Below are 27,998 nucleotides of genomic sequence, written 5' to 3'. Positions count from 1 at the left end.
ATATCAAAGCTAGATGGCCATCAGGAGAAAGAGGAGACCAATGGTCCCCAAACCGAGGAGAGGAACAAGGCTTTTGCCTGATGCTGACGAGCTCAGCATGTCTTCAGTCAATGCCAAGGAGCCATTGTTCAGTTCTGGCTGGACTCCTAGAAGCTTGCACATCAGAGGATAGATGTGGATGCTGTCGAAAGGTTCAGCTAAATACCCCTTCTTGAAATCGGGACCGAAAGCTCTAAAGATGGTCTTCATGTCCATGTCTTCGTTGTCAAAACCATGGTCCCCCTTGTTGATGTAGAGAATAAACCTCTGAAAAGGAAACCATTGGAAGAAGCCATCTTAATAACGTAGCTATTTTAAAAGTAAAAGATTGCTAAATGCTGCAGGACTATTTTAAAATCTGAGAAAAGATTAAAAATAGCATCCTTTTCCCTCCCTCCCTTCCTCCCTCCTTCCCTCTCTCCCACCCACCCACCCTTCCTCTCTTTTTCCTTGTTTTCCTTCCTCTCTTATTCTTTGTTTTCCTCCCTCCCTTCCTATCTCCCTCCTTGTTTTCCTCCCTTCTTCCTTCCTTCCTTCCTCTCTTTTTCCTTGTTTTCCTTCCTCCCTCTCTTCCTCCTTGCTTTCCTTCCTTCCTCTCTTTTTCCTTGTTTTCTTCCTTGTTTTCTTCCTTCCTTCCTTCCTTCCTCCCTTCCGCTCTTTTTCCTTGTTTTCCTTCCTCCCTCTCTTTCTCCTTGCTTTCCTTCCTTCCTCTCTTCTTCCTTGTTTTCCTCCCTCCCTTCCTATCTCCCTCCTTGTTTTCCTCCCTCCCTCCCTTCCTTCCTCTCTTTTTCCTTGTTTTCCTCCCTTCCTCCCTCCCTCCTTGTTTTCCTTCCTTCCTCTCTTCCTCCTTGCTTTCCTTCCTTCCTCTCTTCTTCCTTGTTTTCCTCCCTCCCTTTCTATCTCCCTCCTTGTTTTCCTCCCTCCCTCCCTTCCCTTCTGCTTTCCATAAGGGCAAACCAATGATTAGCGGAAGACAGTCTGGAAGATCTAACTCTTTACACAGTCCCACTGACCAAATTCAGCAACCTTCTGGACTCACTACCTTAGTGGCCACTACATGTCACTGTTGCTCTACTCAAAAACGGCCAATGCGAAGAGCAAAGAGCCTCCAGCTTAAAAGTCATCTTAGGTGTGTAGCCCCGGAGATGCGAAGAGGGGCTTTTGAGCTGTGTGATGGGCAGTTGGCAAAGTGGGCTTGACAAGCCAATGGCATTTGGAGACCTTCTCATACCCTAGAGAAGAAGCTCACGCCTCTGGTCTCCGGTGTCATGTCCAGATCTTCTCCTTGCCATGCTAGCAATTCAGAAGCGGGGAAGAGATTTTACATGGAGGGTTAATCCATGTACTCCAGAGGTGGGTTTCAGGAGGTTCTGACCAGTTCCGGAAAACCGGTAGTGGTAGTAAAAATTCTGACTGGCCCCGCCCCCGTCTATTCTCTGCCTCCCGAGTCCCAGGTGATCGGGAGGAAATGGGGATTTTGCAGTAACCTTCCACTAGTTTGGAGAGGGAATGGAGATTTTACAGCATCCTTCCCCTGCCACGCCCACCAAGCCACGCCCACCAAGCCACACCTACAGAACCAGTAGTAAAAAAATTTCTGAAACCCATCACTGATTGTACTCCCCACTGATCTGAAATATTATACATTTCTCCTGCTTTGAGCAGGGGGCTGGACTAGAAGACCTCCGAGCTCCCTTCCCGCTCATTCGTTCTTATTCTATTCTATTCAAGCGCTGTGATCCACTGCAGTTTGCAGATTTCTGGTTGTTGGTTTTTTTGTTTTGTTTTGTTTTTTTTTTACATCTGCAAGCACTGGCATGGTTATGGATGATAAGGACCGAGGAGAGCATTCAGAAGGAAAGGTCACCAACTGAAAGTGAGGAATTAAAAAGCCCATTATGCAACGGCCACCTTTCTGTGTGAAATTGCATTTTATTGTTTATTGATCGGCTGAGGATGTCAGAGCCTTCGGGGGAGGTGAGGGGGGAGGAATGTGAAATGCTAATAGCGGTTAATAGGCAAAGGAAAGAATGTTTTAAAATGAAAAGGGTTTACATTGATTTCTCTTGCAACGAGAGTTAATGTATTAACAGGACTTCAATATTAAGACCGGGGAAATGCGACCCTTTTTTTTTAAAAGACCGGGGTGAACTTTTGGAATCTCAGAAGTGAGATCAGAATTGAGACTCTAGAAAGAGTGCAGAGAAGAGCAACTGGATTTGAACTGGATATCAATAGGGTGGGAGTTGAAGAAATCTTGTTTAAACAGAGGGATACAATCAAGATCAAGGGAGGTGCTAATACCACTCTATAAAAGCCTTAGTAAGACCACACCTAGAGTACTGCATCCGGTTTTGGTCACCACACTATAAAAAAGATGTTGAGACTCTAGAAAAAGTGCAGAGAAGAACAATGAAGATGATTAGGGGACTGGAGGCTCAACCATACGATGAACGGTTGCAGGAACTGGGCATGGCTAGTCTAGTGAAGAGAAGGACCAGGGATGACATGATAGCAGGGTTCCAATATTTGAGAGGCTGCCACAGAGAGGAGGGGGTCAAGCTATTTTCCAAAGCCCCTGAAGGCCAACAAGGTGTAATGGATGGAAACTGAACAAGGAGAGATTCAAGCTGGAAATAAGGTGAAATTTACTGACAGCGACAGCAATCAGCCAATGGAACAGAAGTTGCCTTTGGAAGTTGTGGGAGTTTCATCAATGGAAGGTTTCAAGAAGAGGCTGGACTGCCTTTTATCAGAAATGGATCCAAGAATGGACAATGAAAGTAACAAACCTAGCGGAGATGGCAAAAATCTCGGCATACTTGAAGGAACATTCAAATGAAAGATATTTAAGGGACTGGAGAAGATGGATAGATTATGTCCAAAGTAAATACCGGAATAAGAAGTTGCAGATAGGTTATGAATAAATATGTAGATATTTGGTGTGTTTTTAGGTAATTAAGTTAGCAGGGTAATTAGGGAACTGAAGGAATAAGAGATGCTGAATGTTATAATTATTTAGATTAGGATGGATTATGATTGTTGAATGTTATACCCTGTAATTTGTTCTGGGAAGGGGGGGGTGGGCGGATGGGAAGGGGAAGGGGGGGAGGGGTGGTGGGGTAAGGGAGGGGAGGGGGGAATAAACATGTAAACCTTCTGTAAAACTTTTTAATAATAATAAAAAAAGGTGTAATGGATGGAAACTGATCAAGTGAGGTACTGAACCTCTCTGAACCACCCACCTCCATCACTACCGGATTGGGCGATCCGGTCCGAACCGGGAGCATTTCACCCCTGGTTCTTACCCACAATTACGCATCATCCACCTCTGATTTCACATCAAACTTACCCCGTTGATCACGTAACCAGGATCCCCATAAAGCAGGATGGGTAACACGCGTTCGTGCTTGGCATAATGGAAATGTTGGGGAAACTCTTCCTTTTTGTAGACATGCAAATGAGGGTGGGCGTTCTTTAATTTCTGATAAATTTCTTCTTCTTTCCCTTTTTTGGGTAATATCATCCCAAATGCTCCGTAATCGACGATGTCAAACTTCACGAGATCTTTGAATTTAATGTAATCTTTCAACAAGATCTCGTTGATTGCCGGTTTCTTTTTGACGGTGGTCATGCCATGGTCGGATGTAATGATGACATTGAGAGTATCTTTCAACCTGTGTTTTTCTATGGAAGCGAGGAGGTAACCGAGAGTTCGGTCGATTTGTTGGATGATTTTTTTCCTAGCCTCGGTCTCTGGGCCAAAGAAATGTCCAGTACTGTCAGGTTCCCCATAATAAAGTGTGACAAAATCAAAGTCGTCTTTAGCAAACCAGTTCATGACGATGTCGATGTTCTCTCTCCACTCGGTCTCGTTTTTGTCGGGGTGATTGAAGGATTCTGCCAAACTTCTCGTGACCGACTGACCACTGTAGTTGGCATTGCCCCCTGGATAGTGAAAAGAGGCAGTTTTTTTCCCCTAGCCCAGAAAGAAAAGAAAAGAAAAGAAAAGAAAAGAAAAGAAAAAGAAGGAAGGAAGGAAGGAAGGAAGAAAGGAAGAAAGAGGGAGGGAGGGAGGGAGGGAGGGAAGGCAGAAGAGAAGGAAGGATGGAGGAAATAAGGTAGGAAGAAAGGAAGGAAAGAAGAGAGAAAGGAAGAAAGGAAGAAAAGAAAGAAGAGAGAAAGGAAGGAAGGAAAGATGGAAGGAAGGAAGGAAGGAAGACAAGAGAAGGAAGGAAGAAAGAAGGGAAAAAATGAGGGAAGGAAAGAAAAAGGAAGGGAAAGAAGGAAGAAAGAAGAAAGGTAGGAAGAAAAGAAAGAAAGAAAGGAGAGAAACGAAGAAAGGAAGGAAAGGAAGGAAGGAAGGAAAGAAGAGAGAAATGAAGGAAGGAAGGAAAAGGAAGGAAGGAAAGAGAAAGGAAGAAAAGGAAGGAAGGAAGACGAGAAGGAAGGAAGGAAGAAAGGAAGGAAGAAAAGAGAAAAAAGGAAGGGAAAGAAAAAGAAAGAAAGAAAGAGGAAGGAATGACAGGAAGGAAGGGAAATAAAGAAAAAGAAATGAAGGGAAAGAAGAGAAAGAAAAAAGAAAAAGAAAGAAAAAAAAAGAAAATTAATGGCAAATATGAAAATGTAACATTGGAATCATCACAGCCCATTTCACATACATCTCACATACAGACACCGTGGCCCACTTGATACTACAAATATTGATTGGCTATTTTTCTGTCATTTCTGTACTGCGAATCTTCACTATAAGGCTGAAGGCATCCAGAACAAATAAACAAAACACTCAAAAGCATCTTACAATTAAATTTATGCTCATGACTGCAAATTACTCCATGATTATCTGAGAATAAGTGCCATGGAAATAACAGAATATTGTTTTTCTTCAGAACGCACGAGTCTAACCTGCAAACACATGAAGCTTTAAGCAGAAATAATTTCTCTCTCCCTCAAGTTATAGAGTTTTAAAAATAATACTGATAATGTGAATTTCAAACTAGCCGTAGTCAGGTATGATTCTTCTTACCACTCATCTTGTTATTCTGCTGAATTTAATTTCTAATGTGCTAAGCTGGGCCTGTAAAGTAATAATATTCTTACTGACATTTAATATACTGGGAAAAGGTCAGATTCAGTATAAAATCTAAGTTGACAAAGCAGACAAATCTTGCAAAGGAATAAAAGAGGAATTTAAGTTCTTAATGTCAGAGCAAGAGTGATGTCCCACGTATTTCAAAATATTGCTTTTTGCAGAGGACAAGCTTACATTTTTCCTTAGAAATAAAAGCCACTATATTCAGTGGCTCCAAATCCAGATGAATATTCATAAAAGTCGTTGCTATTTGTGACTCAAAAGTACTGGAAATTTAAATTGGGTGCATTGGTTGGTGTACATTTGTTCTATAGGTAGTCCTTGGCTTACGGCCACAATTGAGCCCAACATTTTTGTGGCTAAGTGAGATATTTGATGAGTGAGTTTTGCCCCATTTTACGACCTTTCTTGCCTGCAGGTGTTAAATTAGTAACATGGCTGTTAAATGAATCTGGCTTCGCTTGGGAGGTCACAAAAGGACATTGCAATGGTCATAAATATGAGCCAGTTGCCAAGCATCTGAGTTTTGATCATGGGACTGCCACAATGGTCATTAAGTGTGAAAAATGGCTATGTCCCTTTTTTCACTGCCATTGTGACTTCGAACAGTCACTGAATGAACTGTTGTAAGTCAAGGGCTGGAGCCTGGATAGCTCAGCAGACTAATGCATTGTAATTAACATCCAGCTGTCTGCAATTACTGTAAGTTTGAATCTCACCAGGCTCAAAGTTGACTCAGCCTTCCACCCTTTCTAAGATAGGTAAATTGAGGACCCAGTTGTGGGGGCAATAAGCTGACTTTGTATAAATATACAAAAGGATGAAGGCTATTGCTTAGCGCATTGTAAGCCACCCTGAGTCTCCGGAGAAGGGCGGCATATAAATCAAATTAAAAAAAAAAAAAAGGGCTACCTGTACATACTAATTTACTTTATTGTTGAAGAAAGAATTGGTTGAGTTATCAAGCTAGGCCAGGGGTCAGCAACCTGCGGCTTTGGAGCCGCATGTGGCTCTTTCACCCCTCTGCTGTGAAGTGCTTGAGTGCTGCCTGTCACTCAAAATATGCATCACAACCGCCAATGTGTGACACCCACCGGCACGGGATTTATTGAGCTTTTCAACCCCCAGTAGGCCAACCATGGATAAATCCGAGAAAAAAGTTTCCGAAGAAAACAGAAGGTTTAATTCAACTACATAGGCTAGTTTTGTGGCCGCTCAAGAAATAGTCGGGCACCAGGACTTCCGGTTTGCAAGCTTCGGCGACGGCGGTGTTTTTTAAAGACCGCCAGCCCCGCCGCCTGTAGAGCCGCCCCGCGAACGAGGAGCGGCTCGAAAACTCCGAAATCTTGAAGATTGTAGGAGAAGAGACAGCAGGGTACAGGTTGAGCTCCTGTAACCCCCCAGGGAATTGTTTCTGGGGAGAAAACAGGCGCGGCTCCCTTCCAACCTGCGGAGACTCCGGGCAGCGTGGGACGATTCTGCCTTCAGCAGAACAAGCCGGCAGCAGCAAACTTTTAAAGTGAAAGGAACCAACCTTAACAAGCAGCGGAAATACTAACTTGAATCCAGAAACTTGAAAATTGCAAGTATTAGTGCTTTGTTGACTTTTTAATTCAAAAGAGAAAGCGAGTGAGTGAAAGTGATTTGAAAAAATATGGCGCCCAGCATTTGAGTTAACGAGCTAGTGAAAGTGGATTTGTGAAGTCATCCTGCTTTGCTATAAAGTTACAAAGCTGTTACAAAGTTGCTCTATTTAAAGAAAAAAATTCCTTTTTCTAAAATTTGACTTTGCTTTACTTCAGTTTCATTTGATTAAATCTGGGGGACTTTTTTAGAAGTTTCTGTGGAGGAGGGAAAGGAAAAGGAACTTCCCTCTTTAGAAAAATTAGATCACGTGGCAGGATGGCTTCAAAGAAGCAGGAAGGGAAGGCAACAGGGGGGGATCCCCCACACACAAACATGAAACGCAGCCTCCCCCTGCTCAACAGCTACAGACTCAGAAAAAAGAATTTGATGTGGGAGATTTAAAAGAATTTATTTCCAAAACTTTGGATGACAAATTTCAAAAATCTCAACAGGAGATACATGAGAAACTTCAAAAATCACATCAGGAGTTTATGCAGGAAGTTAATGAAGTTAAAGATATGGTGAAACAGAATCAAAACAAGGTGACCAAAAAAATATCAGAAGTGGCATCTGGCCTGGCAGAATTTATTGGTAAAGTTGATTTTAAAGTTGAAGAACTTAAATCAGAAGTTAATGTTAAGATGAAAGACAATGATTATAAAATTGCTGATGTTGATAATAAAATGCAAAGAGTTGAAAACGAGATTGTCATGATACAATTCAGGGCAATGGAGTTTGCTATACGGCTTCGAGGAATTCGAGAGGAGGAAAGACAGGATTTGAGACAAGTTTGTTCTGAGGCCCTGGCTAAGATTTTACAAGTTAATCCAGATGTGGTTTTTCACAAAATAGACAAAATTTACAGAGTGAACTCTTGGGTGGCCAGACAAAGACAATTACCTAGAGATGTGGTCATATATTTTACAGATAGAGAAATAAGAAACGATATCCTGCAAAAATCCTTTTACACTTCTGTACAAGTGGGGGGCTCACGAATTGGAATTTATAAAGAATTGCCTCCTAAAATGCTGAAAGCCAGAAAAGAATTTGGCTTTCTTGTTAAGGAATTGCAAAATTTACAGATACCTTTCCGGTGGGACGCACCAGTTGGCATAATTTTCAGATACAAGGGAGAAAGATACCGTTTGAATACCGTGGAGAAGGCACAGCACTTCTACATTACTATTTTTAAGGAAAGAACACCATCTCCACGTACATCTACAGTTTTGGAGATTAAAGAGAGTGAAGAGAAGCAACCTCAACGAGAACTGCAAGAACAGTCTAAGCAGGAATTAGAAGAAGTGCAAGGTGCAGAAGGAGGTTTTCTGGATGAGCCTCTGCTGGAATCTTCTCCAATCTTGGACCCGGTTCGGATGATTGAAGTTAAGGACCAACGTATAACTCGAGCTCAAGCTAAGTTACTTAAACAAAAGCAACAACAACAACAGGAAAGACAAGACAAGGAGGCAGATAAGAGTACTGCACAAGAGACTGGAGCTATGGGAGGAGCAAGATCGAAGCTTTCGGATGATCTTCAATTATTTTGCTCTTTGCTCCAGAAAGAGGTTGATGATGTTTAAGTGTTTATCCTGGAATGTTAATGGGTTGAATTCAGCACAGAAAAGAAAGAAACTATTTACATATCTGAAACAATTTAATAATGATATAATTTGTTTACAAGAAACGCATATCACAACTCAAGATCAAAAATATTTGATAAACTCCAAACTAGGAACACATTTTATATCTTCAACTTCGCAAAAAAAGAATGGTGTGGTTATTTATGTAAATAAAAAGTTAACAGCTAAAGTTATAGAAACAGATGAAGATGGTAGGTTTGTAGCAATTGAATTGTCTATAGCAAATGGCCAAATTCTTCTGATTGGGATTTATGCTCCCAATCAACAACAGGACTATTTCTATAAGATGTTACATACTAAAATATTGCAATGGGATTACAGATCTATTTTAATTATGGGAGACTGGAATGGAGTAATCGACTCTAAATTAGATAAAAAGAGTTTGGCAAAGTCTAGACTCAGATTACCACAGACCTTTTTTGACATGAAAGAAGATATGGAACTAAAAGATGTTTGGAGAATACATAATTCAAAAGAATTGGACTATACTTTTTTTTCTGATAGACATAGATCCTTCTCTAGGATTGACTTTATTTTGTTGACAGATGATTTACTTGTTAAGACAAAAAGAACAAAGATTTTTCTAAGAACTTTGACTGACCATAGCCCAGTATGGATTGAAATTGAGATGGACAAGGTTGAGAGACGCTCTTGGAGATTAAATGAGAATTTGTTTAGATATGAAAAAAATACAACAGAACTCAAAAAGCATTTGAAAGAATTTTTTGAAATAAATTTGAATAAAGGTACCCCAATTGAAATTGTGTGGGATGCAAGTAAAGCTTATATGAGAGGGGTACTTATCTACATGAACTCTAAACATAGACTGTTCCGACAAAAGAAAAGATCTGAACTGGAAATAGAAATAAAGAATAAAGAACAGCTACTTATTAAAAATCCAACAGATGAAAGAATACGTAGTGCTATAAAACTTTTGAAAGACCAATTTCAAATGCTTTTGGCGGAACAAGTTGCAACAAACTTACAATATGCGAAGCATAACACATTTTGTAACGCTAATAAACTGGGCAGATGGTTGGCCTACACATTGAGGAAAAAACAAAGTATACGGACTATTGATAGTATTGATATTGGAGGGAAAGAAATCTTTCAACAAAAATTAATTAAAGAAGCTTTTGTGGACTATTATACCAAATTATATGCTAAAGAGGAGGTGCAGAATGGACTTATAGAAAAATATCTAAACGATAAAAGAGTTACAAAAATTACTGATCAACAAAAGGAAAGAATGAATTATCCTATAACAGAGGAGGAGATAATAGTAGCAATCAAACAGTTAAAAACAGCCAAAGCTCCTGGCATGGATGGTTTGACTGCAGTGTATTACAAAACTTTGCAAGCTGAAATGGTGGAACAACTTAGAGATTTATTTTGCAATATTCAGCAAGGGGGTAAAATACCCCCATCATGGACAACAGCTTACATATCTTTGATACCAAAAGAACAAATCGGTCCTAAAAAACCAGAGAACTATAGGCCAATATCTCTTTTGAATACAGATTATAAAATTTTTGCGAAAGTATTAGCCAACAGGTTGATGCCAGTAATTCAAAAGGTGATTCATGATGATCAAGCAGGATTTATCGAGGGCAGATATATGAAGGACAATGTAAGGCAAGTAATAGATTTATTGGAATATCTTGAGAAGAATAAACAGATCCCTGCAGTGCTGGTCTTTTTGGATGCAGAGAAGGCCTTTGATAGAGTGGATTGGAATTTTCTATTAAAGACTTTGAAAAAGATGGACTTTGGGGATCAATTTATACAGGCGATTTCGGCAATTTATCAAGAGCAAAAGGCACAGATTATTATTAATGGAAGTCTGACAACAGAGTTTAAAATTGAAAAAGGAACAAGACAGGGATGTCCGCTGTCCCCACTTTTATTTATTTTAACACTAGAAGTCTTGCTAAATACAATACGGGACTCTAATATCTTGAGAGGTATAAAGATTAGGCAAGAGGATTACAGAATAAAGGCATTTGCAGATGATCTGGTTGTTACCCTATCACAACCAATGGAATCAATAATCTTGATGAAGGACATTATACAAGATTATGGTAAAGTTTCAGGTTTTAGATTGAATCCAAAAAAGACTAAAATGATAGCTAAAAACATGACACAAGATCACAAACATGAGCTTGAAAGGAGGGCAGGTTTTGAGACTGTACCTAAGGTAAAATATCTAGGAGTTCAGGTTGCAGAATCAAACATGAAATTGTTTCAAAATAACTATGAGGTGTTGTGGCGAGAGGTGCAGAAAGATATGGAGACTTGGAAAAAACTGCAGCTGTCTCTACTTGGAAGAATAGCAGCAGTTAAGATGAATATTTTGCCAAGATTTCTTTTTTTGTTTCAAATGATTCCGGTGCTTAAAAGTGATAAACAATTGAAAGTTTGGCAATCTGGAGTGAATAAGTTTGTCTGTAACGACAAGAAGCCGAGAGTGAAATTGAAAATTATGCAAGATGTTCCAGAAAGAGGAGGTCTTAAACTTCCAAACCTACAGTTATATTATGATGCAGCAGCTTTAACTTTAACAAGTGATTGGTTTGGAAGTAAAAAGGCTGGAATATTGAATGCAGAAAGTTTTGATCTTGAATTTGGATGGCACGCTTACTTATTTTACGATGACAAAGTTGATAAAGTATTTAAAAGTCATATACTTAGAGACTCTTTGATGAGAGTTTGGAAGAAGCATCGATTCAAATGGGATTATAAAATACCGCTATGGCTGGATCTTGGTCATACTTTGTGGAATACAAATATAATGTCACTCGGGGGGGTTTTATATAAAGAGGTTCTTTTTACAGATGCGGGCAGATGGCAGCTGAAGACATTGCAGACACTGTTGGACGAAGGGATTAATTTAACTTGGTTACAATATAATCAATTACAATTGAGATGGAAAGAGGACCAAAAAACTGGTATTATGTTGCATGAGGAAGAATTGGTTAGACATATAAGGGAGAAAGGTCCAATGCATATCAAAAGGCTTTATAATGTTTTGCTAGAAAGGGACTCAGAAACTGAATTAGTTAAAGACTGTATGATTAAGTGGGCACAAAATTTCGAAGAACCAGTGATGTTGGAAACATGGGAAAAAAATTGGGTTCAGAATGTTAAATTTACACAGTCGCAGAACCTGAGGGAAAATTTCTATAAAATGTTTTATAGATGGCATTTAGATCCCAAAAAGTTGTCATGTATGTACCCTAATGTTCAGCCAAAATGTTGGAGATGTGAATGTTTGGATGCTACGTATTATCATGTTTGGTGGACCTGTAGGAAAGTTAAGGCTTTGTGGATAAAAATTTGGTGGGTCATGCAGAATGTTTTGAAGAAAAAAATTCAATTTTCTCCACAACTGTTTTTATTGGGTATAGTTAAGGGTTTTACATTGGGTGAAACAAAATTGATATTGTATATGATAACAGCAGCAAGATTGTTGATAGGTAAATACTGGAAGAATGAAGCCTTGCCCACTATTGAGGAATGGACTTTGAAGATGGCCAGTTTTGCAGAGATGGCGAAGATTTCAGCATACTTAAAAGATTGTTCACAAGAGACTTATGAATGGGAATGGAAAAAGTGGATAGAATATGTTCAGAACAAATATCAAACTAGGAAGTATCAAATAGCTTTTACTTGAAAATAATGTATTAGAAATTTTTTAATGTAATGAAGATAAAAAGAGAAATTATAAGGGGGAGGGAGGGGTTCAAGTTTTATACAAGTTTTATACTAAGGGGGGTTTTGTATCGGATATGAGTATATTGTGTGGAAGTCTGGGGGGAGGGGAGGGTTAGGGAGGGTTAGGGAGGTTTGGAAGTTTGGGGTGGGTGGTGGGGGGGAAAAAGGGGAGAAAATGTAATTGTAAAACTTTTGCAATAAGAAATAGTCGGGCACTGGAAGGGTTTTGTGGCTCCCGGTGTTTTCTTTTCTGTGGGAAACGGGTCCAAATGGCTCTTTGAGTGTTTAAGGTTGCAGACCCCTGAGCTAGGCCATAAACCATAGTTGTCTTTAACAAGCTACATATGTTTATGTTTATATTATATGCAATATTATATATTTAACAATTTAGCAACTATGGTAAGCCAAACTTGAACAAACCCACTTTGCAGCTTAGTGTATGTGTCAAGCTAGTCTGTGGTTTAGCATGCTATTTGTGGTGGAACCTCCAGCTAAAGCCTGGTATAGGGCCTCCAAGGTCCCTTCCAACTCTGTTACTTTGCTAGAGAAGAGGGTGCAAGTAAAGAGACCGGGGAGGTTGGAATTCCTCCAGGAGATGAAGCAATAGAGGTCAGATCCCCTTAAGATTCCCAAAGCCTGATCCCAAGAGAGTGCAGTTAATCTGGTGAGATTCTTGTAAATAGGCAAGCAACAATAAAGAAGCTACTCTGATCAGCTCACGGTGTCATTCTGGTTCCTTGTGCCGGACATTATGTGAACCAAAGTGTAGGCTGTCCCCTAAATACAACCATGGTAGAGAGAAACCAGGCTTCTCAAACTCGTGTTTTCCAAATGTGGTAGATTAAAGAAGCCCCATCATTTTTGGCCAGTATGAGCAGAGTATTCCCAGTTGGTTTTCCCAGTTGCAATGGATGGCTGTGAAAGTTGGACCATAAGAAAGGCTGAGCGCCAAAGAATTGAGGCTTTTGAACTCTGGTGCTGGAGAAGATTCCTGCAAGTCCCTTGGACTGTAAGGCGATCCAACCGGTCAGTCCTAGAGGAGATCAACCCTGACTGCTCTTTAGAAGGCCAGATCCTGAAGATGAAACTCAAATACTTTGGCCACCTAATGAGAAGGAAGGAAGGACTCCCTGGAGAAGAGCCTAATGCTGGGAACGATTGAGGGCAAAAGAAGAAGGGGACGGCAGAGAACGAGGTGGCTGGATGAGGTCACTGAAGCAGTCGGCGTGAGTTTAAATGGACTCCAGAGGATGGTCGAGGACAGGAAGGCCTGGAGGAAGGTTGTCCATGGGGTTGCGATGGGTCAGATACAACTTCGTAACTAACAACAACAGATGAGCAGAGATCTAGGTAGATAGTTGGATAGCGCCAGCATGGGGAAAGCTAACATATGAATAGTATCATTGAAGAAGGATACAGATTTACAGAGTTGGAAGGGACCTTGTAGGTCATCTAGTCCAAGTCCTTGCCCAAGCAGGAGACCCTACACCATTTTTGACAGATGGCAGTCCAGTCTCTTCTTGAAAGCTTCCAGTGATGAAGCTCCCACAACTTCCAAAGGCAACTTCTGTTCCATCGGTTGATTGCTCTCACTGTCAGGAAATTTCTCCTTATTTCCATCCAGAAGAACCCTACTGAAGTCTGGGGTCAGCTCAGCTAGTCAGTTACTTTCCAGGTTTGTTGGTAGGATAAAATAGGTCAATCATTTCTGTGGTGTATACAATTATGAGCTCGGAGGAGGACGAGTGAGATATAAGCTTGAGTAATTATAGGATGAGATTCCCAACAGAAATGAGCAGAAGAGAGCAACAACAGAGCTTTGTCCCCGGCAGTATTTTTATGAGGTTGAAGAGATGTTATAGGACAAGAATGGTCAGCCAACTGCTTCTTAAAACATTGACTTTCTCAGCACTAAAATGTCACCAATTGGCAGGGATACTGATATCGTTGTACAGGGCCATTAATATCTCTGGAGCCTTATAGAATTTTGCAGGGTGGAATAGTTCCTTGTCAGCTCAAATATTCTTTTTTAAATTTAATTCTTTTTTTTTTAAGGGTAGGCTGTTCCTTCTTTTGTGATTTTGCTAAGTTCCATTGCAATGGGGATTTTATCTGGGTGTGTAGAATTCGTTTGAAAAGAATTCCAAAACAAATTCTCTTTTATGATGTAGAATGAGAGTGGGTAGCAAAAAAAAAATATGGGTGTGTGGGAACACTAATTTGGCTAAATAAGGCCTCCCAGAGAATCGTGGGTAAGCTATACAGGTAGCCCTCGACTTACGACCACAATGGAGCCCAACATTTATGTTGTTAAGTGAGACATTTGTTAAGTGAGAACTTTTCTTGCCACAGTTAAGTGAATTGCTCAATTTCCGCTGAGTCAAAATCTGAGACCGAGAGATTCCCTTCCTTTCGTAATTCCAACCGAACAATTTAATAAAACTCCCCTACAACCTAATTATGTTGAAACTAGAGAGTATTTACTGTTCTTGCCTCCCTGTTTTATTAACATAATCAACTTTACTAGCAGCTATACACTTGCAATATGATTAGTTTTTACTGGGAACATTATTTGCTTCCTTCCTTTTATTACAACAATTCTTATTGTTCCTGAAAAGTTTTGCAGGGAGACAGCTGGTAGATTTTCTCCGATGCTATTCCCTACCCTCCCATCCTCATTCTTTGCACTGGATCCTTTGCTTATTCAAATTAAAAGTGTTTTGCATCTCCTAGCTTTCGGCTTCTCACGATGAAGATGGTTTTCAATTTGACATAAGCTAGATTTAAGCTGCATGAGCTTTTTAAAATTCTTGTTCCAACGTGTCAGTTGAATTAACGTCACCCTTTCCCCTGTGCGAGGGCAAAGAAATCATCGCCACGTTCCCCGTTGCTAAGCGAAAGACTGTAAGTAATTGAAAAGAAAAGAAGGAGGAGAAGGAGAAGAAGAAAAAAAATCAACCATATTGTTTTATGGGAGTTTTTCAAGGCTGCCGCTATATTTGATGGTCTACTTAGTCTCGTGCTAAAGACCGTAATATGCTTTCTGAGGAATATACTCTGCTCCGAAAAATGATAGATGGATGCATTACTGGAAAAATCAAATAAAATAAAACCATTTTTATTCCATTTAATTGTTCAAAGTAACATTGGGTGACATCCGACTCTGCTGCTCAACTCTAAATGGCACACAATCTGGCAGATTTAAATATGCAAAGAGCCAAGCTAAGGGAGGAATGTTAAGGTGATTTCTCAGTGTTCAGATAACAAATAAATGCAATTCACAGAATAACAGAACAATAGAGTTGGAAGGGAGCTTGGAGGTCTTCTAGTCCAACCCCCTGCTCAGGCAGGAAGCCCCCCCCCAGATATCATTTCAGACAAATGGCTGTCCTATCTCTTCTTAAAAACTTAAAAGCTACCGTATTTTTTGGAGTATAAGATGCTCCAGACTATAAGACGCACCTACCTTTTTTGGTGAGGAAAACAAGAACAAGAAATCTGCCTCTGCCTCCCAGCAATTTGGCCTCATAACAGCAAACAGCCTGCTTTACTTTCATTTTCAGCATAGCTTGATTAGCACAAGAAAAAAAAATCTGCTCTAGCAATTTACCTCCTTGCAGCAAGCAGCAGAGGCCAGCGCAAAACAGTTGAGAGCAAAACAGTTGAGAGTCAGGAGACTGATCCAATCAACTTGTGCTAATTAGGCTGTGCTGAAGCTGGAACGAGTTGTTTCTTCTTGCTGCTTGCTGCAAGGAGGTAAACTGCTGGGAGGCAGAGGCCAAAGGGTGGGGGCCAGTGGGTGGGCGGGGCTACATTCGATGTATAAGACGCACCTAAATTTTCACCTTTTTTTAGGGGGGAAGATGCGTTTTATACTCTGAAAAATACGGTAAATGTCATTTTCCTCACTGTCTACAACGGGTTAGCAATAGCAGTTGCCAAAATTGGATTCCTTGCAACCTCTGCTTAGCAGAACATGGGAGTGTTTGACTTGGACCATAGAACACAGAATATGGAATAATAGAGTTGGAAGGGACCTTGGAGGTCTTCTAATCCAACGCCCTGCCCAAGCAGGAGACCCTATGCCATTTCAGACAACTGGTTGTCCACTCTCTTTTTGAAAGCCTCCAGTGATGGAGACCCATAACATCTGAAGGGAAGCTTTTCCACTGGTTGACTATTCTCAGTGTCAGGAAATTTCTTCTTAGTTCTAGGTTCCTTCTCTCCTTGATTAGTTTCCATCTATTGCTTTTTGTCCTTCTTCAGGGCACTTTGGAGAATAGGTTAACCCCCTCTTCTTTGTGGCAGCCCCTTAGATATTGGAACAGTGCTATCCTGTCACCCCCAGTTCTTCTTTTCATTAAACTAGACATAGCCAATTCCAGCAACCGTTCTTTATGTTTTAGCAATAGTAATAGCACTTAGACTTATATACCACTTTACAGCCCTCTCTAAGCGGTTTACAGAGTCAGCCTCTTGCCCCCAACAATTTGGGTCTTCATTTTATCCACCTCGGAAGGATGGAAGTCTGAGTCAACCTTGAGCCTGGTGAGATCTCGATCTCCGAAATTGCAGGCAGCCAGCAGTCAGCAGAAGTAGCCTGCAGTACTGCATTCTAACCACTGCGCCACCATGGCTCATTAGAGCCTCCTGTCTCCTAATCATTTTTAATTAACCAAGCAGGTGCAAGAAATGACCTCAAAGAGATAAGGAGGGCAACTGCAAAGTACTATATAGCACAGCATAAACCCTAAGACTGAACGCATTGCGTTAAACCACTGGGTAGCTTAATTTTGTTTTGTTTCAAGCCACATTGTTTCAAACCATAGTGGTTTGTGGAATGTGGTTGATGCTTCAGTTGGTTGGATGAAGCACGGAGCTGTGCCGAGCAAACCAACTGTATCTAGGCCATAGCTTAAGGAAGTGGTGAACTGGTTTATTACTGGTTTGCTGGCTGCGCATACGCAGTGCGCACCATGCACCAAATGCGAAGTGCGCGCATGCAGTGCACGGCAAAAGGAAGCATGCAGTAAGTAGAACAATGTGCGAGGGGGGGAGGCGATCAGCTGTGGCGTGCAATCTTTTTTTTTACTTTTAAAAGCATTGCTTTTAAAAATAAAAAAAGAGCCTCTGACGATCAGCTGTGATTGTCAGAGGCTCTTTTTTTAACCTTTTAAAAGCATTTTTTCTACAACCACTTTGGTTGTAGAAAAAAAGGCTTTTAAAAGTAAAAAAAAAAAGCCTCTGATGATCGTGTGGCTCAGCTGGGCATGGGTGGGGGGAGCAGGGATTTTTGCTACCAGTTCTCCGAACCACCCGCCGCCATCGCTACCGGATCGGGTGATCCGGTCCGAACCAGGAGCATTTCACCCCTGGCTTAAGGCAGTGATTCCCAGCCTTGGTATGTTTAAAGTAGATAGACTTCAACTCCCAGAATTCAGCCCTGTAGAAATCAAGCCACGATGACCATTGGATCTGTTACCTGGTTTTGTGCTGTGATCCAGAGGGGAAGAACTCCGTTGTCCCACCATTCGGTCTTGTTCTGGGTTTCTTTATAGTCGTACTTCCATAGAGTTTCCGTGTTGAACATCATATTATGGATAACTCCATGATCTTCAATCCAGCGACCTGGGAAAATCAGATGAGGGGAAAAGGAAAAGTGGCAAAGGATAGGTTTTCTAGGAATCTGGCAGCAGCCGTCCACTCTAGCTACGCAATAAAAAAAATTCGCACATCTGCTCGAAGAAACGTTGAAGGCAGAGGAAAAGGAAACTGTCCAGGTTTTTTTTTTGAGTCTAGAGAAATGGAACAGTGGACAGAAAGTTTGCCCTTTAGAAAGAGAGAGAAGACCTCTATAGTCCAGGTCCATCTTCAGAATGCGAGGAACCCAGTGGTAAAATCCAAATTTTTTTACTACCGGTTCTGTGGGTGTGGCTTGATGGGTGTGGTGTGGATTGGTGGGCATGGCGGGGGAAGGAGACTGCAAAATCTCCATGCCCACCCGACTCCAGGGGAGGGATACTGCAAAATCTCCATTCCCACCCCATTCTGGGGCCAGCCAGAAGTGGCATTTGCTGGTTCTCTGAACTATTCAAAATTTCTGCTACCGGTTCACCAGAACCTGCTGGATTTCACCCCTGGAGGAACCCTATGGACTTCTACATTATCCTTCAGAATTTCCAGCTTGCTCTTCATCCTTGGACTCCACAAATTCTTTCTTCAGCTGAAACTTGGAAGCAGCTGCCATTAGAACTCAACTTTCTTTGTCATCAGGAGGTGGAAAAAAAAAAGAAGACAAGAAAACCTGAACAGATACTGCTGCCTCGTGAGCAGATGTTTACTCAGCAATGAATGGGAAAAGCTCTCATCTCCTCTACGCAATTGAGAACAAAAGGAGAATTTCTTCTCCGGGGGCTATTCTCCAGCATCTGTTGCTTGTGTTGATTCTGAGGGAAGGGAGCCAAGACAAGGAACAGAGGGACAACCCAACATCAATGTCTTCTGCATTAAGCCTTCTTGGGGGCCTACTTAAAGCAGTTTAGAAGTATCTTTCAAATGGCTTGCAAGACGACCTACTGTGTGTATATGTCTGTGTAAATCAGCTATCTTCTAAAGAACAGAGGAACACAGCACATCCCCAGCAATACTGAAGCTATATTCAGCTAAGGCTTGTACATAACCAGGGGTGAAATGCTCCCAGTTTGAATCAGTTTGGCTGAACTGGTAGCGATGGTGGTCGGTGGTTTGCAGAACCGGTAGCAATGGCGGCGTCCACCCACCCGGTCGTCGTTACTACCTGGTTTTAACCAGGAAGTAACCTGTTTTTTACCCTCTGAGCATGCGCAGGGGTCTGTTCGCGGGGTGCATGCACTTCCGAACCGGTTGGGAAGATAAGTAGATTTCACCCCTGTTCACAACTATTTTTTTGGTGCCCAGCTGGGTACCTGATATTTCCTGTCTACTCATGAATATGGTTTAGGAAAATCTCACAAATAGCAATAGTATTTAGACTTATATACCGCTTCACAGTGCTTTTACAGCCTTCTCTAAGTGGTTTACAGAGTCAGCCTCTTGCCCCCAACAATCTGGGTCCTCATTTTACCCACCTCGGAAGGATGGAAGGCTGAGTCAACCTTAACTTGGTGAGATTTGAACTGCCAAATTGCAAGCAGCCAGTAGAAAGTAGCCTGCAGTACTGCACTCTAACCACTGCGCCACCCCATCTCATCATCTATCTTCTAAAGAACAGAGGGACACAGCACAAAAAATGTCAATCTCTTGGTTTTTCCAGGGAGGCATTCCTAACAATGGGTAATTTATGAATATGCCCTCAGTGCCTTTAAACAACAAATCAAAAATCTGGAAGCTGAACAGACCAATCAAATCTTTATTGTGGTCGTAACCAGCATACACAACGCTACCAGTCTGCCCTACCTCAGAGCATGAAGAGCGGTGGTTCAGGTAGTTAGCAAGACACTGGATTGGAGGTTAGCAATCCCATGTTCGAGACCCAGATGCTGCTGCATGGTGGGATGAGCTCCCATCACTTGCTCTTACTCTGGTTATTGACTGTAATAAAGACCACTCATTCATTTGTTCGTTCATTCATTCATTCATTCATTCATTCATTCATTCATTCATTCATTCTTCTAAAATACCAGAAGGCAACTCCATGGTAGAATGTTCCTTCAGTTCATAAGCTTTGGGCAAATGCTTCTCTTGGCTGAGCATAGTTCTTCTTATTTAAATTAAGAGGACAATTATGCTGTCTACTCAACAGCAGTTTGTCCACAGGGGTACCTTGGTACTCAACTGCTTTGAAACTCACTGAATTTGGTACTCAACACATTTTGACGCAAAAATTTTATCCCGGTACTCATCGTTTGTTCAGTACTCAACACACAAGCTAGAACATGTTGGTGTCGGCTGCCCTGTGACTCATTATATTATTCCTTATGGGAAAAATTTGTTTGGTTCTCATCATTGTGGTACTTGTCTTCCTCCTGGAACTAATTAACGATGAGTACAGTAAATCACATCATTCATTCATTCATTCATTCATTCATTCATTCATTCATTCTTTGCTCAATGTTTAGAGTGATTTAGATCATTCTGTTTTGTTACTAAGCTATAAAGTGATTTTGGGGTTGGGCAAACATGTGAACCTCTGAAATTCCATAGGGCTTTTTCTCCCCAGTCCGCCAAGAAAGAAAAATGCTTGCTAACCTCCACTTTATTTTAACCTCACTAAATTATACCCTAGAATTAATTAGGTGCAAATGTTGCCCTTTCTAACCAATCACATTCAAATACTAATTAAATCATTATCTTAGTAATGCATTTACTTTATGGGAAATTCTTTCTAATGAGGAATATTAATTAAAACCTGTTGAATGACTTGTAAGCATATAAGCATATCGCCTATCTGCTTTAATTAATTTCTAGTAAATAATGAGCACATATAAACATGTAATTGCATTACAGATTTTTTTTTAGAGCTGCCTTGAACTTAGTCAGCCTTAAAGGGGAAAAAAAAATCTCAATTTTTCGCAACTTGTCTCTAAGGAAAATATGGAAAATGATTTTTATTTTTACTGTAAACATTTCTAGAAAGAACAAATACTTTTTGTTGGCTATAACAATTATCCTGCTTTCGCACATTATATTAATGTGTAGGATGCACGTTCGTGGTTTTGGTTTAGCATATTATATCAGCCAGTGGTGAAATGTAAAATTTGTTACTATCGGTTCTGTGGGCGTGGCTGGATGGGGGGGAGTGTAATGTAACTGGATGGGCGTGGCCAACTTTTTTTTTTACTTTTTTAAAACATTTTTTTACAACCTATTCGGGCGAATGGGTTGTAAAAAAATGCTTTTAAAAGGTAAAAAAAGGCTCTGACGATCACAGCTGTGGCGCGCGAAATCGTATGAGCCTTTATTTTATCTTTTAAAAGCAGGAAGTAATGACACCCAGGGGGGTGGGCGGAGCCTTATGCCACCATCATTACTGGTTCTTTGAACCACCTGCCACAATCACTACCGGATCACCCGATCCGGTCCGAATCCCTGATATCAGCCCTAAAAGGTGGACCCGAGGAAGGAATCAACTTTAATTACTTTAACTGAGATTAATATAAGAACAGAATGTTGCAAATCTGATTGTGATGCACTTCTTCCTCCTTCATATAATGCAATAAATTAGATGTCTACTTGAGCCACTTCCAGATGTTATCTCATTTTTCTAGAATTAAAAAACAACAACACTACTTTCTTTTTTTATATAGGAAGGAGTTTTTACAGAATCTCCTATGCGCTGCTTGGAGAGTCCAAGCAATGGGTTCAAGTTTAGCTTGGTTGGCCAGAGACTGAGTTGAATTTGCCTAGCCACGCCTCTTTCTCCCATGAGCCTCCAGTGTTTCAACTCAGTCGGCCTAAAGAGGCTTGCTTTAAATTTCTCCGTCTTAGAAAAATTATTTAAAATATTCTGCCAGCCACAGAAGAAGCCCTCTTTCTCCCTTCCTTTTGCCTCAGGGGCCGATCCTAATTGCCGCCATGTGCGCTGCAGCAGAGTTGGAAGGGACCTTGGAGGTCTTCTAATCCAACGCCCTGCCCAAGCAGGAGACCCTATATCATTTCAGACAAATGGTTGTCCAGTCTCTTTTTGAAAGCCTCCAGTGATGGAGCACCCACAACTTCTGGAGGCAAGTCGTTCCACTGGAAATTTTTTCTTAGTTCTAGGTTGCTTCTCGCCTTGATTAATTTCCATCTATTGTTTCTTGTCTTGCCTTTTGAAGCTTTGGAAAATAAGTTGACTCACTCTTCTTTATGGCAGCTCCTCAAATATTGGAACGCTGCTATCATGTCATCCCTAGTCCTTCTTTTCATAAGACTAGACATACCCAATTCCTGCAACCATTCTTCATAAGTCTTAGCTTCCAGCCTCCAAGTCATCCTTGTTGCTCTTCTCTGCTCTCTTTCCGGTGCTTTAGAAAATAGATTGACCCCCTTTCTCCTCTCTGTGGCAGCCCCTCAAATATTGGAACACTGCTATCATGTCTCCCCTGGTCCTTCTCTTTACTAGACTAGCCATGCCAAGTTCCTGTAACTGTTCTTCATATGTTTTACTCTTCAGTTCCCTAATCATCTTTGTTGCTCTTCTCTGCATTCTTTCCAGAGTTCTCAACATCTTTTTTATATTGTGGTGACCAGAACTGGATGTAGTATTCCAAGTGTGTTCTTACTAAGGCTTTGTAATGTGGTACAGGCACACCAGGCAGGCCCAACCTCTATCCTTAGCTTTGGAAATCCTCAGGTGACCTTTGAATAAGTCACACACTCCATGCTCAACGACTTTCCTAGAATCGCTGGAGCAAAACTGCCATCCTGATCTCTGGGATGTTAAATGAGCTCCTCCTTCTCATCAACTTCTAGGGAATGTTCTCCAGAAACTAGGTAAAGGTAAAGGTTCCCCTTGCACATATGTGCTAGTCATTCCCGACTCTAGGGGGCAGTGCTCATCTCCGTTTCAAAGCCGAAAAGTCAGTGCTGTCCGAAGACGTCTCAGTGGTCATGTGGCCGGCATGACTCAATGCCAAAGGCACACAGAATGCTGTTAACCTTCCCACCAAAGGTGGTCCCTATTTTTCTACTTGCATTTTTTACATGCTTTCGAACTGCCAGGTTGGCAGAAGCTGGGACAAGTAGCGGGAGCTCACACCGTTACGCGGCACTCAGGATTCGAACCACTGAACTGCCGACCTTTCGATCGACAATCTCAGCGTCTTAGCTACTGAGCCACCATGTCCCTTTTAAAGAAAAATAAAAGAAAAATGAAAGAAAATAGGTAGGACTGAAAAAAAAAAAGCTACAGGATGGCCTTACCTGTGATAATTGTAAAATGCGAAGGCGAAGTCATGGTCACAAAAGGAGGTGTGACGTATTTTGCTTTCACTCCTTCTGTAGCCAAGTAATCCATATGTGGAGTATCTACATCCTGATCGTAATTCCATCGGAAGCCATCAAAGGAGATCAGGAGGAGCTTGTGGACACCTGCTGTCTTCTCCTTCTGGACAGCTGGATAGCAGACCACACCAGCTAGAAGGATCAAATTGAGAGCCAGGAAGTTTTGTGTCTTCATTGTGTTGCTCTGGCTTGCAGTTGCAAGAAGGTCTCTGTTCAGTCGTCCTTCTGTTTTTCTACTTCTCGGAGGGTTGTAAAAGCCAAATTTTTATCAGACCAAAGCTCAGCTTTAGATAAGATTAGCCGTTGCTGTGTCACCATCTTGCTGATAACACAGGAAGAAGAGTGAGCCAAGTGTTAATTAAAATATATCTGTCTTTTAAGATCTTAAAGATTGGAGCAATGGGGAATAAAAGGAGGAAGGAAAACCGTATTATTTGTTGATGCTGAACATTTGGGATGCAACCATTCGGTGATTAATTATTTGAGGTGGTGGTGAAGCAATTAAGCCAAAAAGTAGCTCTGATTCATTGGATGGAACCCTTTGTAATCATAATCATAATAAAAAGAAATTGGAAAGAGTGATCTAATTAGATTTGTATGTATAATTGCCAACAGGGCAATTATACATACAATTCCTTTCCTTTCCTTCCCTTCATCTCTTTTTCCTTTCCTTTCCTTTCTTTCCTTTCCTTTCCTTTCCTTCCCTTCCCTTCCCTTCTCTTCATCTCTTTTTCCTTTCCTTTCCTTTCCTTTCCTTCATCTCTTTTTCCTTTCCTTTCCTTTCCTTTCCTTTCCTTTCCTTTCCTTTCCTTTCCTTTCCTTTCCTTTCCTTTCCTTTCCTTTCCTTCTCTTCCCTTCATCTCTTTTTCCTTTCCTTTCCTTTCCTTTCCTTTCCTTCTCTTCCCTTCATCTCTTTTTCCTTTCCTTTCCTTTCCTTTCCTTTCCTTTCTTTTCCTTTCCTTTCCTTTCCTTTCCTTTCCTTTCCTTTCCTTTCCTTTCCTTTCCCTTCCCTTCCCTTCCCTTCCCTTCTCAACTATGTTTTTGAATGTACATCTTATTATCTATGCAATGTCTCTTTTAAAAAATTATTTTAAAAAGGAAGGTTCTTTTTATAAAAATATTCAACTATAGGAGTGGATGGCTGTAAGAAATTTAAATTACTACTACTGATAACAATAGTAATAACTCTGGTCAGTTTATACCTTACTAGTTTATTAATGTTTTGTATTTAGAGGCCATCCAGCTCCCTCATAATTCATATCCAAATTGCAGTTTTTGTAGATCATCTTAGACAAAAAATGTCTATGCAGCACTTTAAAATACAACACCTTTATTTTTGGCACTATTAGAGCCGTGGTGGCACAGTGGTTAGAATGCAGTATTGCAGGCTAATTCTGCAATCAGGCAGTTCGAATCTCACCAGGCTGAAGGTTGACTCAGCCTTCCATCCTTCCGAGGTGGGTCAAATGAGGACCCAGATTGTTGGGGGCAAGAGGCTGACTCTGTAAATCGCTTAGAGAGGACTGGAAAGCACTGTGAAGTGTTGTGGCCCACCAGCGGCCTGAGCGGATTGTTGCTGATCCCGACGAGGAGGAGGCTGATGTGGTGCTGCGACAGCAGCCTGTTCAGCTGGCGCTCAAGTCAGACAGCAAGAAGGCTGAAGAAGAAGTGGTGCCAGAGGCAGGGATTCACTCAGGGCCTTCAGAACCTCCAGAGGTTCCTTTAAGTGAAGAGGATGAAGAGGAGGAGCCTCTTCTCAATGCATGGGCACGCAGAGCTGCCAAAAAGCAGGAGTGGTTCCTTAGGAGGAGGTCTCCTCGAGAGTAAGGCTTGGGGCTAATTGGCCACTCCCTTAGCCTATTTAAGAAAGAACGCAGCTTGCAACAAGCTGCAGGAAACAACTTTAGTTCGCTAATCATCGCATTGGGATGTCTCTGCAACCTTGCTTCTGGGCTTTCTGCCAACTCCAGTAAGACACTGACTATCTTATCTGTGGAATTCTGGCAGGCTGTTAAGAACGCTTATTAACAGCAGGCATTTGCTAAAACTGCATTATTTGAGTTAACTAAGTTTTGTTCAGAGTTTGTCTGTGCTGTGTTCTTTGGAATCCGTAGCTGGAGCAGAACATGAAGCGGTATATAAGTCTAAGCGCTATTATGACACTATTGTACCTGGCCTGCTTATCTATTGTTATTCCCAATCACCTGTATGGAGAGGGAACGAATATTTGTGTCTTATATTTCAGGCAAACCCATCTTGAGTCAAGGCACCCAATGAAATTCTAATATCCTTTGGTATTTATGCTTCTCCAAATGTTCTTGAAATATGTTTGGAGGGGGGAAAAAAAGACCCCTGAACCAGGGGTGAAATGCTCCTGGTTCGGACTGGATCCTCCGATCTGGTACCAATGGCGGCAGGTGATTTGGAGAACCAGTAGCAAAAATCCCTGCCCCCCACCATGCCCAACTGAGCCACACGATCATCAGAGGCTTTTTTTTTTACTTTTAAAAGCATTTTTTCTTCAGCTGAAAAAATGCTTTTACAAGTAAGAAAAGAAAAGCCTCTGATGATCGCGCGGTTCAGATGGGATCGTCAGAGCCTTTTAAAAGCATTTTTTCTACAACTTCTTCGGCCGAAGAGGTTGTAGAAAAAATGCTTTTAAAAGTTAAAAAAAAAAAAAAAGTTGACCATGCCCACCCAGTCACATTAACCCCTCCCCACCAAGCCACGCCCACAGAGCCGGTAGTAACAAATTTTACGTTTCACCACTGCCCTGAACCTCAAAAATGCACTGTTTTTATGGGGAATCGTTGTGCATTTCTCCACTAAAGTACAGTAGAAATAAAAAGAATTACCTGCAAAGGTGAAAATGCTTGGAGGATTTAAGAACACCCACAACTTTTGCAGAACAAAAGAAAAAAATGGGGTAACTTTGACAATTGAGCTTCCAGCTTTAATTCCTACTGCTTTATAATTAGCCAACTTGGTTTGCCGATGACTAGCTAACCTAGATGGATGCCAGGTGACCCCTTTTTTGGAGGGGAGGTGTGGTTTATAAAGGAATCCACTACATTTGGAAGATGGGAAGCTCAGTAATTAAAACCGGGGCTTGTTCTAGAGAAGGCGAGAAAAGAAAATTAAACTGCCAACAATGAATAATGAGAAATCTTTGATGGAATTAGCGATGCTGACAGATGCATAAGGCTTCCTGATTTCCTCTGGAAACTTAAAGTTTTAACAAGCAGAGAGAGAGAGAGAGAGAGAGAAAGAAAGAGAGAGAGCTGATGAAAAGTGAGAGAATGCAAAGTTGGAAAAGATTTCTCCTTCCTTGCCCAAGGGGACGGAGAGGACTTCATTTCTGGAGATGGAAAACAGATTGCATTTTCTTGGGACTGTAAGATTTCACCTGCAGGTTAATCAAGAAATGGTCACATTTAGTTAAGTAATTGATTGGGGCAGCTTCCAGTAGTAGGCGATGCATATATATATTAGGAGGTGTTCTGGGAAAATTAATATATATATATATATATATTGTCAAACTTGATTTCATTGAGGGCCACATCGAGTTTGTGCTGGATCTGGGGGGGGGGCAGGTGGGCGTGGCAGGGGTGGGTGTGGCCAGCACGACATCACTCGTGTCGGGAGCACCTGTGGTGTCCCGGGTGGGGCAGGGGCGATCCTTCCTTCCTTCCTTCCTTCCTTCCTTCCTTCCTTCCTTCCTTCCTTCCTTCCTTCCTTCCTTCCTTCCTTCCTTCCTTCTCTTTCCCTATTCATTCTCCTTTCTTCTTTCTTCTTTCTTCCCCTTTCCTTTTTTTCTCCTTCCTGGCTCTCTTCCCATCTTCCCTTCTTTTTCTTGGTCTTTCCTCTTTCCCTTTCTCCTTTCCTGTCCTTTCTTGGATGCTCAAATGCAAAAGGGGAAACTTTTCTCCTTTTGCTTTGTTTTTAGTTTGTTTTCCTAGACCTCTGCCAGTAAAAACGGAGCACGGGGGAGGGCTGCACATGGTTGTCCGCCCCCAGGCTCTGTTTTTGCTGGCAGAGTCACCAAGGGTGGGTCCTTTGCTGTTTTTAGGATGGCCCTGTGGGCTAGATCTAAGCATGGATTTGGCCCTTGGGCCTTGAGTTTGACATGCCTGGTCTAGGTCATTTTTTTTCCCCAATCTTAGCAACTTTAAGGGGGGTGGACTTCAACTCCCAGAATTCCTCAGCCAGTCATAAGTCAAGGACTACCTGACCTAGGGAGATTTTCAACCATTCAGGTCATGGTTGTCCCAAAGGTGCTTTTTTGGTTTTTTTCTTTCTTTTTTTTGGAAACGTTTTCTTCTCATCCAAGAAACTTCTTTAGTTCTCTAAGCCAGGGTGTCAGCAACCTGTGGCTGAGGAGCCGCATGCGGCTCTTTGGGCCCTCTGCTGTGGCTCTTTGTTGGGTGATCCCACCACTGGCTCACCCCACCCCTCGTCCTCCCCTCCCAGTCACTCCTCACCTGGCCTGAAAAGGTAAGGGCAACGGCAGGGGATGGAGAAGCAGCCGAAGCAGAAACAGAGAGATACAGAGAGAGGGGGAGAGAGAGAGAGACATAGAGAGATACAGATAGAGTGGGAAGGAGGGAAGGAGGGAGGGAGGGAGGGAGAAATGTCAAAAGGGTTTTGTGGTTCCCGGTGTTTTTTAACAACTGGTTTCTGCCCTAATGACCGGCTGGGTAGGCGTGGCTCGGGGGGGGGTCATGTGTCTGGTGGAAGTGAGTGATGTCAAGTTGGCCACGCCCACCCAGGTTTTGTGGCTCCCGGTGTTTTCTTTTCTGTGGGAAATGGGTCCAAATGGCTCTTTGGGTGTTTAAAGTTGCAGACCCCTGCTCTAAGATTATAAGACTGTGCATTTCTAAGCTAATGTAGAAAAGGAAGGAATTACATTCAAGACTGGAAATGCT

General features: G+C 41.6%; 1 protein-coding gene across 1 annotated transcript; it reads right to left on the bottom strand.

Moving 5' to 3' along the window:
- Positions 1 to 9: 9 nt before the first annotated feature.
- LOC117667380 (ectonucleotide pyrophosphatase/phosphodiesterase family member 7-like) lies at positions 10 to 23,248 on the bottom strand. The gene is made up of 4 exons (XM_034420700.2): positions 22,993 to 23,248; positions 17,594 to 17,739; positions 3,392 to 4,018; positions 10 to 306 (listed from the first exon to the last, which is right to left on the bottom strand). The coding sequence occupies exons 1-4, from the start codon at positions 23,246 to 23,248 to the stop codon at positions 10 to 12; spliced, it is 1,326 nt and encodes a 441-aa protein (XP_034276591.2).
- Between the last annotated feature and the right edge of the window lie 4,750 nt (positions 23,249 to 27,998).

The sequence above is a fragment of the Pantherophis guttatus genome, chromosome 14 (genome assembly GCF_059756535.1).
Source record: "Pantherophis guttatus breed Tessera chromosome 14, ASM5975653v1, whole genome shotgun sequence".
In the NCBI taxonomy this organism is placed as follows: domain Eukaryota; kingdom Metazoa; phylum Chordata; class Lepidosauria; order Squamata; family Colubridae; genus Pantherophis; species Pantherophis guttatus.
This window is presented reverse-complemented; position numbering and strand designations above follow the sequence as displayed.